Source organism: Anneissia japonica, unplaced genomic scaffold (assembly GCF_011630105.1).
Source record: "Anneissia japonica isolate Jap-2015-1 unplaced genomic scaffold, ASM1163010v1 scaffold287869_len1821871_cov162, whole genome shotgun sequence".
Taxonomy (NCBI): domain Eukaryota; kingdom Metazoa; phylum Echinodermata; class Crinoidea; order Comatulida; family Comatulidae; genus Anneissia; species Anneissia japonica.
The window spans coordinates 1,687,122-1,701,217 of record NW_022741034.1 but is presented as its reverse complement, the minus strand read 5'-3'; the positions used below and the strand labels follow the sequence as shown (position 1 = coordinate 1,701,217).

The 14,096-nt window shown below is 33.3% G+C and overlaps 2 protein-coding genes across 4 annotated transcripts in view; both read right to left on the bottom strand.

Annotated features, from left to right (window-relative positions):
- LOC117118516 overlaps positions 1 to 7,221 on the bottom strand; it is a 52,022-nt gene extending 44,801 nt beyond the window's left edge. For 2 of the 3 annotated variants that reach the window (XM_033263140.1, XM_033263138.1), the window contains exons 1-5: positions 7,035 to 7,221; positions 3,961 to 4,068; positions 2,869 to 2,950; positions 2,168 to 2,219; positions 712 to 868 (exon numbers count right to left, since the gene is read on the bottom strand). In XM_033263140.1, coding sequence (XP_033119031.1) covers positions 712 to 868; positions 2,168 to 2,219; positions 2,869 to 2,950; positions 3,961 to 4,068; positions 7,035 to 7,074 — 439 coding nt within the window. In that variant the 5' untranslated portion in view covers positions 7,075 to 7,221. The remainder of the gene's footprint in view (positions 1 to 711; positions 869 to 2,167; positions 2,220 to 2,868; positions 2,951 to 3,960; positions 4,069 to 7,034) is intronic. The other variant, XM_033263139.1, reaches the window with a different exon arrangement.
- Positions 7,222 to 9,148: 1,927 nt separating this feature from the next.
- The window catches only part of LOC117118521 (rho GDP-dissociation inhibitor 1-like), a 6,382-nt gene continuing 1,434 nt past the window's right edge, over positions 9,149 to 14,096 (bottom strand). Inside the window, exons 2-5 of the mRNA XM_033263146.1 lie at positions 12,029 to 12,103; positions 11,720 to 11,796; positions 10,929 to 10,992; positions 9,149 to 10,423 (exon numbers count right to left, since the gene is read on the bottom strand). Of these exons, the coding sequence (XP_033119037.1) occupies positions 10,227 to 10,423; positions 10,929 to 10,992; positions 11,720 to 11,796; positions 12,029 to 12,103 (413 nt within the window). The 3' untranslated portion in view covers positions 9,149 to 10,226. The remainder of the gene's footprint in view (positions 10,424 to 10,928; positions 10,993 to 11,719; positions 11,797 to 12,028; positions 12,104 to 14,096) is intronic.

Genomic DNA, 14,096 nt, shown 5'->3' with positions numbered 1-14,096 from the left:
GGTTCATTTTAGCCTTTGTCGTTGTGGAATGATGCCAACATGTAGCTACCATGAAGCGCCTCTTTACGGCTGCTAGGTAGTCACTGACCACGCCCATACGTAATTCAGCACAATGAAGCTGCAATGGGTTATTCTCCTACCTTTACCTTTATGTTTTTCATATAATATTTTTATATATTACTTACAGAGGATTTATTAGAATTTATTTTTATTTTTTGTAGATTTCATATTGTAATAATAATAATAATAATAATAATAATAACACTAGATGTTACAATTTTCAATAACTTTCTCCTCCCCTGAGGGTCACTTCATGTCCTCAGCAGCCGGTAAACCAGCACATTTTTATCTGTCCACCACAGGGGCCGAGTGGACCAATACACAGGGGTAACACCCTACTCGCCTCGAAAGATGTACTGGTTTCTTTAAAGTGCACATGAGCATTTGTGTACAAAGTCCTTATCCGAGATGGCTTGTTCCACCACCAGAGGAGCGAGACAGCCATGAACCCGTGCCGATATTGTTGGCTATACAAAGTTATGACAACCCTGCCTTAACCGATCGGCCATTTGACTCGCTCAAATTATGAAAGTTTAAAAATCTTTAAATAAGAATGCCATAGAGGGCTCTAGTCTGAGTGAAAAATGCCTATTTAATTGACAATTGCAAATTTGTTACAGATGGCATTTATATTATATATTATTTTCTTACCTATATAGACTTCATTGCCAATGATTGACAGCTCCGGTTTATACCAGTACTCTGTCAATTTTGGATTCATAACAAGATGTTCCAAAGCAACACTCAATATCTTCTTGGTTAGTGCAATTCGAATAAAAAGGCGGCCCCTACCCTGGTGGGTTCGCACCTAGAAGTAAAGACACAAAAACATTAAAATGTATGCTTAATAATAAGTAATCATATGGTGTGTGTCAACACTATTTTGATAGTGACTTAAAAGCACACTAGAAAGGTTGTTGTGATAACGATGTAAGAGTTGTCTTCCAATCAAATGTCATGTTCACAGAATTTTTTCTCCAATGACAAAAAAAAATCACTTTCCTAAAGCTGGTTTTCACTTGGCGAATTCATTCGCGTGATTTGAAAGCATCGGTTCATGCACATGCGCATTCAAATTCCTATCAGATTTTTTGCAAAGTGAAAAAATGCGCAACCAATCAGAGCTCAGGAAGCGAACCAATCCTTTAATTCGTGCGAATAAATTCTGCTAGTAAAAAACAGGCTTAAGATTCACAATGGAACTTTATGAAAAGTATCTTATGCATGTACAGTATGTTTGCCTAGAGTAATTCATCCGGTGATTTTTAGTATTTATGCTGTTGAATGAAATGAAATAAGAAGTAAGCAGCAAGAGTTACATTCAATATACAGCCCTGTACGTGTATTCAAAATCATACTAACACTGATTTTTTTTTTTATTGTATTCCTTTAGGCACATGGCCAAGGATTAACAATTAGTGACATATATACTGTAATCCCTTCATATGACAAACACATGACTAAGTCTTTCATAACAAGGCTTATGGAGTGGAGCTGTTTTGTCGCGAGAAAAAAATCCTGGAACCATAAACGATTTGAACCCAGGAACCTGGGATTGGAAGGCGAGCATCTTAACCACTAAGCTACTGTATTCAACTCCACTCATACTTTATAAGGACTGACAAGACTACAATAAACTTTACAGACGACTCCAAAACTCATTGTTACTGATAGTGTACAAACATGACATGTTGTTCATCATTAAAACCAAAATGTACAGGAGAAATTTCTGCATAAATAAATACTGTATTATCCGTAAGGCGGACTTTTTTATACCTTGTTTAACAAACCCGCCACCTGACAATAATGATGAAAGATTGTCAAAGGAGGGCGGAAAAAAATTATATAATTAGGAAGAAATATACATCATAACATCAAAATTTTAAAAAAAAACTTTTATTTTCTTCTAAATTTTTTTTTCATGGTGGCGGGTGCGCTAATTGCCAAAAATTAAATTTTATTTTTATTCCAAGTTATTATTGGCAGAAAATGGGTTCTCTAAACAAAGTATAAAAGAGTCTTGCCTAAGAAATAATACATGGAAAAGAAAACCATGGAGATAAATTGTTAAACATGGCCATCCATAGAACACAGGAACCATTCTTACCTTCTGTGATGTTCTGCATTCTTCTAAGGCGATTGAAAACAATGGATTTAATCTGAAAGAAGAGAATTGCAAATGGTATATGATATAATAATAAATTTAATGATGAAATGTTTGTATAATATAATGATACACCAATACAGTTCACAATAAGAACTGAAGTAATGAGAACAAGGGCAGTGGTGGCGCCATCAGGTGGGCAAGGGGGGCATTTTCCCCCGTTGGATAGGCCTACCCCCTGTAGTCCAACGCACAACAGGTTGTTGGATCAAAAATTTTAAAAATAATAATTTGCTTATCCAAATAAAGTCATTTTGATTGCCAAACCCTAATATTGTGTTTGTCTAAAAGCACATTTTGGACCATACTAAGCCATAAAAACTCTCCCATGGACACTGCCGGGGATTTTTTATTTTAGTCCATCGACCGAGGCTTTGTCGGACCCCTTGGCAACAACATTTCTGGCACCACCACTGGACAAGGGACGAACAAAGAATGATTTGGAAAACCAAACCAAAAAGGAAATTTAATACAAAAAATAAATTTAACGGCAGAATATAAAGATGGAAGAAGTATTAGATACACTTAACCAGTAAAATAGGGAAAAAAATAACAAGAGTTCTTTTATACAAAAGTGCTGGACAATTTGCAATAAACAAATAGGAATTAATTTTTCTCCTCTTCAAATATATTGTAAATTGTACCTTTCATTAAAAGTATAACTGGGAAGAGATTCAATCCAGCTCCAATAATCTCTCTTGTAAAGACCAAATAAAGAACCAGGATCTGAAAAAAACAAGAGAGACAATGTTATTATTTAGTATCACAAAACTGTGTACAAGAAAGAAACACAATACAACAAGTTAAAACTTAAAAAAATAGATCACATCAAAATTTAAGAAGTTCAATTAATGATAAAATTATACAATTTTAACCTCTAACTATAATTAATTTAATTATAATGGGAATGACATTTACAACAAAATTACATTACCAGTGAAGGAAAAAAAAACAATTTCAATATACAAAAATAATTTTAATTTGCCAATTATTTTCTTAGAAATTTTACATATTTTGAATATCTTACAGTCAAGTGATCAACATAAAAATAATGAATATTATAACCTAATAATTAATTAAATTCTAACTAAATGACAAATAAATTATCCGTATAAAAGACAATAAACAATATAATAATATAACTTAAACCTGGTTTTCCATGTTTTAAACAAATTACGTCAAATTTATGCCTGTTTGAAAATAACAATAGAACAGCAAAATCAATTATAAAATGGAAGATCTGAAAATTAATATTAAGACTGGCATGATATATTTAATAAGCCAATCATAATTTTACAAGGAAAAAAATTAAAACATTTTTAAACAAATTACATCATAGTATGCCTGTTTTAAAATAAAAAATACAAACAATTGCATATTTCTTATTAATTTTGAATTTTATTGTTTTATTGTTTTTATTGTTTTTTATATTGTGATGTAATATGATTAACTTCCAATATGCTGTTTCAATTTAAGCTTCCTAGCATTTAATCATCCCAGAATGTTAGCTTCCCATAATTTTAACTTTCTCTTTTATATTGTAAATTTTTATTCTTGTCTATTATATAATAATGCAAATGCATATTTTAATGGAATTTTTGCAATGAAAATGAATAAACTAAATTATTAATTATTTATTACATTTTTAACTGCAAAATGAAAATATGAAAGGGAAGAAGCTAAAAGCAGAGTTTGTAACAATGTAGAGCTACAAAACCCAGTTGGAAACTACTTACTTTTCAAACCTTTTCTGAAAATCTTCTCAAAGCATTCACACAGATTCTGAAGTTCAAAATGATGATCAGTAATGGGCTTGTCTTCTGAACGAAGCTTTAAAATTATCCCTGATGTGTGTATATAAGGAAATAAAATGAAAATCATTATAAATTGTATTTCAAATTACTTTGTTTACGAGGGGAAACAGTCATAAGAAAGTGTCCAAACCACAAGGATCTGTCACGCCAAAATTGGTTCAGGTCAATAAAGATCCAGTAGACAGATTTTAGCCTAGATTTTCGGGTCGATATTAGCCACTAAAACCAGTCTCCCTTGAATAAAATTGGTCCGTTGGCATGTCTGCTTGTAACACGTTTGCTGCCCATAGGGCAGGGTGTGATTGTTTCTCCTGTTGAGTGGATGGAAGTAATTTATGCTCCTCCAACACTTGCAAAATCTTTTGCAGTGACGGAATGATTTGCTTAAAGCTTTTGTGGACGTGCTTTATCAAACACACCTGGCACTTCTAACGCCCAGGCGACACACAGCATGCATCATTTTCGGCGGCCGTGTTTAAGCCTTGGTTTGGGCCTAAAATGAAACACAAGACCGATGTATTAGTTTTAAATATTCAATATTATTGTGTGGGGTATTAGTATCATACAATACTTGTTCTATTACACAAAAAAAATAAAGGGGTATTAAAGTAATTTCTTTTAAATGATTGCTCACGTAGGCCTATTTCGTCGCAGTGTAGCAAGCACACAACCAAAACAAAACAAGGTAAAAGAATATTTAAACTAAAGCAGACCAACACAATTTCGACCATATCTTCTTTTTATCTTTTGCACCATAGAGTTTATTGGGTGCGAAGAGTGAAAATAATGTAATAATTTTGGTTGCTGTATACTCAAAACGAATGAAAAAACATTATATAATAAGAGATGAGATATTTGTCTATCATTTGATTAAAAACAAATATGAAAAAAGCTAAAAAATACATGTTATGTTATATTTACTATTAAATAGACGCTGGACCGATTTTGGCTTATGTGGACTACATTTGGTACAGTAGGTAATTTTAGAGCCAAAATTGGTCCGGTAGACCAATTCTTTTCCCACAGATCAATAACTAAAACTAAATATCAGAGGTCCTAAGTCTCCCGAAATCGTGCGAGTCTCTCGAAAATTGGGACGCCCTTTTGCACTCCTGCAAGCAGGCAAGAATCTCCCAGAAAATAACACATCTCCTGCAAATTCATAATAATTGCATGATTTTACTATAATTATCAACTGTCTCGCAGAAGTCAGTACTAAAGAGAATCACCATGCAAATGAAAAAAAAATTAAACGTGTCACAGAAGTAACTTTTTCTAACTTGGGACCCCCGACATATTCTCACCACTTGCTATCCAGAGGCAGTGCCAGGAATTCCCAGACAAAGAGTAAAAGCTCCCTGACAAGGGGGTCCAATCCCCCACTGTCAGGGAAGCCTAGCTCCCCTCCCCCAATCGTCGGGGAAGCCTCCCCTGGTGGGAGAAAATATTTTATTTGTCGGGGAAAAAATTTAATTTTGTCGGGCATTTTTTTATTAAAAAATTACATTTTGTGTTTAATTATTGGATTCAATTTAAAAAAAGATGATTTGATAGAAAACCATGCAAGTTAAGAGTCTCCCTGTCGGGGGTACATGTCCCCCTGTAGGGGGTACCCCTTTTGGAGGTACCGGCCATTGTCGGGGAAGAGCTGGTGCCACCACTGCAGCGATCACGATAGTCAGTATATACATCACCTTGCACATACGGTAGCACTACTTGCACTTGTAGGGGCTCATACAGACTGCGCAGAGACTAGTGACCTGAGGTCATTATGTACTACACGAGGCTCTCACACACACACACACATTCACGACCCACTGGATGGCATGAACGACAGTACAGTAGACTGAAAGACGAATTGCATTGTAATACCATTTTCACTTATTCCTCAACGGTCCGTACCTCTTGTAGAACGCGAATTGGTAGTGTATTTATACTTTACCAAAGTGGCGACCCCGACGTGCGGTATTGTGTCCGAGCCGAGTTCTTATTGCATTTTCTTTCGTCTTTTCTACTTGCTAGTTTTTAAAACAACAGTTTTTAATCCCTAAAATTTGACAGCTTTAATTGATAGAGGCATGCCTAAATTGTACTTTCGGTGCTCAAAATTAGATTTTCCCCCCAGTGATCTTAACTGGAAATTCACTGATGGGGGTCCAAGCTGGGGTTCCAGAGGTCCCTGACGGGATCCTTTTCCCCCGGACCCCCGCTAATGCCGCCCCTGTTGCTATCATCAACACTTTTGTTTTCTTTGTTGTTTTTCATGAGTAATATAAGTTAATAATAAGTGGGGGAAAGGTCACAACTCCTCAATCAGTGAAAATGCTACCCCCACTCACCCCTCCAATTGCCTTCCTAACCGAAAACATGCAATCATGAGATTAAAAATCACCTTCTTCATAGCCCCAGCTAGTGTCACCTCACTTTCTTATCAGTTTCACCGTCATGTCAACAAACCCTGGGGCCTAGGCCTACTAGCCAGAATATGCCACTTCCACTTACTTAGCCTAGCCTAGGGATTAGGCTAGGCCAATTTCCTAGGCCTATCCTATTTCATTTTTATTTGTCTAATATTGAAATAGGCCTAGGGCTAGGGTCCCTAGCAGTGAGTACAATTTTAGGCCAAAAAATAAAAATTGTAGGCCTATTATTAATATTATTTTTTTTGCCCAGGGAACAGTGAAATTTCACTGTTCCCTGGTTTTGCCCTTCCCCACAAATACAAATTCTAAATAGGCCTATAATAGGTATAGGCCTATGTCTAGTACCAGGTATCGCCTAGTTTAGGTCTACTCAAAGAGCCTCTTTCCAAGAGCGTAGACCAAGGCTCTTCGACTGTACACAACCCCAGTAGACGCCACCAAGCTAGGCCTAGCTCACTAGGCCTCTACATACATGTGATGGATAAAGCTAGCCGGGAAGGCTCGGCAGAAGTTGGATGGAGGAAGACTCTAGCTTGGCTTAAGTAGGTTTTGATAATCTAAGGCTTAAAATACCTTTTAAATCAGTGAGCAATGGATCTTTGTTGGATGACATACTATCAAATGCTGAATATAGTAATCAACAAATGTATCTGCATTATTAATTCTTTAAAAATTAGGCCTATTAAAGTCCTTTAGCAGCCCAAATACGAAATCTGGTAACGTTCAGATGATCTCCTTCTACGTACGGTTACGTCACCGACCACGCTTCACTGAGCACACACCCGAGCACACACCCAAGTATACCCCATGATCCAAGCAAAGTCTGCAGTCTGCGTTTTCAGCCAATCAAAAACGAAAAAAAATCAGGAATCTAACAAATTTTCAATAAAAAAAATTTTGACATGTATTTTAAGAATGAATGAACCGACGGATAGACAAACGAACGAATGTTGCTTTTCATATTATTGTTTGTCAGAGGTTGAGTTCATTCGGCCTCTGGTGGGTATGGGATTTTTTTTTTTTTTTTTTTTTTCAAAATAATTGTGAAAACAAGACGATTTATAATTTAATAGGGCCTTTTTACAGGGCCTAAGCTATAAGATTCAGAAACGAGCAGTTATCATTTGACTATTGCTGCCTGTACCGGTAATCTGAGCCTTTGTGATGTCTCCAGTGTGGAGATGTTCTCATTTTCAATTAATTCGGCCCTTTTATATTTTGTATTTTTAATTTTTTTTTTTTTTATTTATTTAAAATTTATTGTTCATGTTCAGTGTTTTTATTTATTTTCTTATAGCATTTTTAATGGTTTTTATTATTTTCCAATGGCATTCATTGTTAATTTTTTTAAAGTAATCCCTTTATTTCATTTAATTTTTAATTTTAAATGAATGTAACTTTTAATTTTCGTGCAATTGTTGTTTGAGTTGATACATTTTGTGCAATTCTTGATGTTATATTTATATATAGTAGTTAATATAAATAATTAATTAATAATTTAATAAATTCTCTTTATTATGATATTCAATGTATATATTTCTATACTTAATGTTATTGTATTATTTTGATTAAATAAATAATAATCAGTAATCATCTGTCTTGTAAATAAAAATATATTGTATAGGCCTATTTTTTAGTGTTCGATGTATTTATCTCTCTTTCTATATTTTTAATGTATTATTTATTCTTAACTCGTTATTTTAGTATTGTATTTCACAACGCAATTTTCCACTTTTCTATTTTGTTTGATGTGACGTTAATTTGTTCAAGAAGGATGTAGATATATGAGGGGGTGTGAGGTGCTTGACACCCCTTCCTTTTCGCTGTTTTCTGTTTTGCTATTCTGTTACTGCTGCTCGTTTTGTGCGCAGTGATGAAGCTTAATAAATAAACCAATTAAAAACGTATTTTAACCATTTAATTAATCTAAAATAGAATCACTTCAATCCTAATGTATTATGACCAATGCATATGTTTAATTAATCCTCTTAAATGCAAAAACCTCAAAGGAAATAAAGTATTTTTGCTATTGTTTGGTTTATCTTAGAATTTTTTTTTTTCAATGTATAACTTTGTATGTAAGATACCGAATATAATATTCAATTAATCAAAGATTCTACAATAATGCAGAACCATCATAATAAATCACTGTTAACGTATTAAAATATTGCTTAGAGAAGAATTTATCACTAAATATTTTATTAAAAATAAAGCAATTGGGAATCTCTACGCACGAATTAAGACAAACTTCATTTGAAAATAGAGTGGTCCTACGTAAAGGTGAAGCACCACAACCAATAGTTAAACATCAGCGCTAGTTCAAGACCCTTCTCGCTCATAATTCACGATTCAAAACCAGAGGTATTTCAATACATTGCAAGGAAAGGATTTATCCAGTCTTGTTCTCTCCAGACCCAGTCATGAAAAAATGCGTCTACCAAACGGCTCTCTTTGGCAGTTACTGTATCTGACCATCCTATATGCAGTTTAAAGCACGACGCTGCCGTCACGGGTTACGGTACTGAAATTTCCTCCCTCACAATAATTGTCGCAATAACTTTCGTTGGAGAATGCTAAATAGTGTTTGTTTATCGTCATTAAGACAAAAAAAAATGACTTCTACTTATTCGATTTCCAAGAAAACTTGTTGGTCTATAAATCAAACAATACACATAGAAAACAGCTAGATATAGTCAAGGAGGTTAATTTTAACCTCCTTGATATAGTTCAGTGTTTATTGCATATTAACATAATTGAAAACAGGGCAGTAATTATCCACTGCAAATTTATATCCAGACACATTATCTTATGAGCATCTTTGAAACATAAGTATTAATAACAACCTTTTGAATAAGAAAAACCAAATATTGCAGGTGTATGCCTTGCTAATGTGTTGAAAACTGAAGTGTTAAAGAGATTGTAGGCCCGGCCTGGCGGTTTTTTTGTTGTGTTTTTTTTACATTTATTAGCATTTAAGGCCAATGGACTAGTTTTGTTTATTTTTTCTAAATATAAAATTAATCATATGAACACCTGTAAAGATAAATGCATAAACTATTTGTAACAATAATTGTGATACCTGTAATAATAATAATAATACTTTTAATAAGACTGCTGAAATAGTGAATCAAATCTATTATAATATTTACCAATTACCATAAGTATATTTCTTATAGATTCAGAATGAAACCCTAGAGCATGCAGGTTTTCCTGTGAATAACAATGACATTCTGTTTTGGCTGCAAGAATTTTCCTGAATTTTATCACTTATTAAATTATATATTTATTAATGGTTGTACCTTTGTTATTAATGGCGATATTCAAGGATTTGTATAGCGCACAATACATGTAATGATATTACACAAAAAAAACCAAAAAAAAAACCTTATGACTACTAAGGAAGTCAGAAAACAATAGAACAGACTACCATCACCATTGCATCATTTTCATGCAATTTGAGACCACTGGCAAGCAGTAAATTAACTACTGTACTTGTATAAGCAATTAAATTGTATTTTTTTTATTAATTTCCAAATAAAAAAAACTATATAGTTAATGACACCGCCTACTTAATCAAAAACTTTCCAGCTATAACAACTCCCTGGGTAAACACAGTTCTAAATATAGGCTACTGATTGGAATTGTAAACATATGTGGGTTTTTTCAACATTTGTGCTTCTAATCTTCTAATAATTGTATTTTTATAATGATGCCACTTTTTAGACACGATGATTTCTGAATGTGGGTTGTTACTGTGTATTAAAGTCATTCCCAATCCTTCTTGATATCAAACGACCATTCCCACTCTAAGCATCTGTTTCTGTCATCATCTAAGACGCTGCTTTTAGCAATATAGTGACCGCGTGCAATCATTCCTTTAGGAGCCTCCGTCGTTGGTGTTAGATATTGATAAGGTTCAATTTTTGGTCCATAACTTCCAATCATAAAACTTGATTTATCCACTAAAAATAATTTAAAAATAAATTAGTGTCGTTGATACGACAAAATATTCAACATTTATTCTTGTGTATTTGTATCACTCTTTATGTCATTTTAATACGCTGTTTCTTTTACAATGAGAGTGAAAAAATCAAGCTTATGTATGTAAATCATTTTAAAATCATATCTAACTGAAAATATCAAGAATGTAACTTTTCATATTTTTTTAAATAAATATGTTTTGAATTTTATATAAAAAGGGCTGATACTTTTGCATAAAGTATAAAAAAATGTGAATAAACAGTTATATTATGCATAGCTTCTAATAAAAAAAATATAATAAATAATAAAAGAAAGATAGAAATCCCAAGAAAAAATTTCATATTGTCTTACGACATAAATCTCAGGATTTCATGAAGATTTTATTGTATAGAATAGACATAATAAATACAAAACAGTTTTAAGCCTTCTCAACTACCAATATCCTCTTAATAACAAATGCAGAAATTAAATCTGTCTTTAATTTACCTACTATACCCTTTCGAGAATCAGATTGGTGGTAGCGAAGCCCAGAAACAATTTCTAGGTTTACCTGTAGAATATCAAATTATAAAAATACAAATTTGTACAAAATTGTGATGTAAGTTGCTTTTTAATGTTAGTACCCTCAGTTAACTAATTGATTGATGTATTTAATATATTATTTAAAATGCCTTGACTTATTCTCTGATTGATTGATTTATTTATTTACGGTTTCATTTGTTAGTTTGACTAGGCCTACATTATTTACTTGCTGATTGACAGTTTGAATTGAAATATTTAGTAAAGGACTTATTTCTCTTAACTTTATATAATTATTGTAAATCAATCGCTTAGGGTACTAATATTAAACTGTAAATTACTGTGAATTCAAAATTAAGTCATGTAGCAGGGTGTAGCAATATTTAAATCTATTTACTTGAAAATTGTGTTGTTTTTGTATGTAAAATAAAAAAAGTGCTAAAAAAAATACACTGAATAAACATGTGATTTTAATGTGAAAGTTGGGAAATCTAGTTCAGAGAAATTAAAAAGTACAACTTTTGTTATTGTCGCTACTTAGTAGACTTGTCACAAGTCTCTAATTATAGGTTTTCCTAGTATTAGCTAATTTTGGAGAGCGCCACCAGCGACGGTATATGTCGAAAAACTTTTATGCGACTAAAACGCCAAGCAAATAGGTAATATGGAACGCCAATGGTGCCAAAATCGATTAAAAGACAAAGATTAGGGACTGGAGCCCAGTCTAGCTACTTAGATACATTAATTATGGAACTTACCCTAAATATCACTTGAACTTGGAATTCAACGCCCTCTTTTAATACAACTGGCGTATCTTTTAGCTTTGATAAATCTCCTAGAGTTAACCACAAAATCAAAAAGTGCATTATTATTTACAGTACTGCTACAAAGGTGTAAACAATGTGGCTGAGCATCACACAGCACAATCCAGAGAAAAATTAACATCTACGATTAAGAATCACAATAATATATACATAAATTTAGATTTACATCAGGGTTTTCCATTTAATAACATGTCTATTAATTTTTTAACATTAAGTTGAAGACTATTAACAAGTTTACATTACCTGTTAAGTCAAATTCCTTGATCACTCTCCCTTCCGATAAAATAGCCATTTTCTCCACCACAACATTTGGGCCATCTCCAGTTACAATAAGGAATGGAAGAAATAAGAAATTAGTACATGCATTTTCTATACAATAGGAACTAAGACAGTGGTGGATCCAACAATGGAGCAAAAGAGCTCCCACTACCGGCAACCCACCCTAAAAACATTTAGGGACATTTTGTCTTTCGCCAACCAGCCACACCTTTCTCCTTCACACATAGACCCATGTATGTTTAACTGTCAATACACCTTAAAGCCATGCATTGCATATTATATTAACAAGACATAGGATATACCGAAACTTTACCTTACCTTGGTCAAATCGTGTTGTTAAATACAAAATACAATGTTAAATACAAGGACCATTTTAGTCAACTATGGGTCCCGTCCCGACTTGAAAAGTCCGAGTGATGTAAAAAAACAAATGCATAATAATAATAATAATAATAATTTTGGCTTATATAGCGCATTATGCTAAAGCCTCAATACGCTTAACAGTAAAAATAAAATTCGGGGGGGGGGGGGAAAAAATTAAGAAAAATACAAGCTAAAAAGGTGAGTTTTTAAAGCTGCCTTAAAATCACCAATGGAAGTTGCCTGTCGGATTGTAATAGGGAGAGCATTCCAAAGAAAGACAGAAGCCCAATGCTATCTGTCCCGGCCTTTGTAAAAATAGTGTTTCAACAATTTATTTGTGACGGCAGTCCCACTTGCATGGAAAACTGCTAACATAATTTATACAAGGTAGGAAATAAACCAATGAAAGAAATTACTAGTTACAGACTAACAATGAAAGAAACTAAGTGGTTGATAGGCCTACATAAATACAAAGAAATATGACACATAATAAAAGAAACAAAAGTATGGGGTAGGGCAATTCCACTAAGATCCCAATGATCCGCATACCTAACCCTAAATTCGCAAACTTACATTTTATTTAAATTCGCAAACTTACATTTTATTTAAATAAAGTGATTTTTTAAAATGTTATGCAGTTCGATTTATATTTCGCTGTATACCGAAGTCTCAAATCGCTCGAGGTGTGGACTAGCTGCCAGGGACGTATACAGGGTCCACCCCTGGCTCTGGCCTTCGGCCCTTAGATAACACTGCGCGCTATAGTTACACCAAAAAATACTTAGCCCCCCAGTCGGATATCTTAGCCACCCCCCCCCACCACATAAATTATATCCTAGAGCCACCACTGCATAGGTCTAAGCGTGATTTTAAAAAATCTAAAATCCATAAATCGCAGGCCAGGTCTTTTCAGATACAGAAATCTGATATTGTATTGTTCAGTTTGGTTTTTATCCTTTTGCATATTGTTTTACATGCCCATTTTTCGTGATTAGACCTAACATTTAATTTTCTCCTCCATCTGGATGTTTTTGGCTACACCATTGCTAAGAAAACAATTTTTTATTTCATTTTCCGCCCTCCTCTGACGATCTCTAAATAATAAGTTCGAAACAATGTATTTAAAAAAAAAGGCTTGCCAAATGACCAAATGATGCAGTGGTAAGAAAATATTTAAAGTGGTAAAAAAAATGTTTCATTGTCAATAGTCCTACCTGCATAGTAAATTCCAGTATCGTATACATACTTATACAACACTCAGATACTTGATTTGGTTAATCATTTGTAAAAATTATAAATAGTAAGGAGATAGAACTTAACTTCTGATAGCGCCGATACTGGTTTTTTTCAACTTTCAAAACATAATGACTTTCGGAAAAAGTATGTCTTTCGGTGTATTGTTCTTACCGGTTTAACTCAAGTTATAGGGTAGGCCCAGGCAAGCACCCAGGTTTATAAGTAAATTCATTCAGGTTTTTTTTTTTTTTTTTTGGTTTTGTTTGTTGGTTTTTTTTTGTTTTGTTTTTTTGTTTTTTTTTGTTTTTTTTTTGTCAATAGTCCTTAATCACATTGACATATAAAATAATTAAACGTTCTTCTTTTCACTTTCTTGGTAGTCAACTTCAAATATTTAATAATATTAATAATAATATCCTTAAACATGCTATGT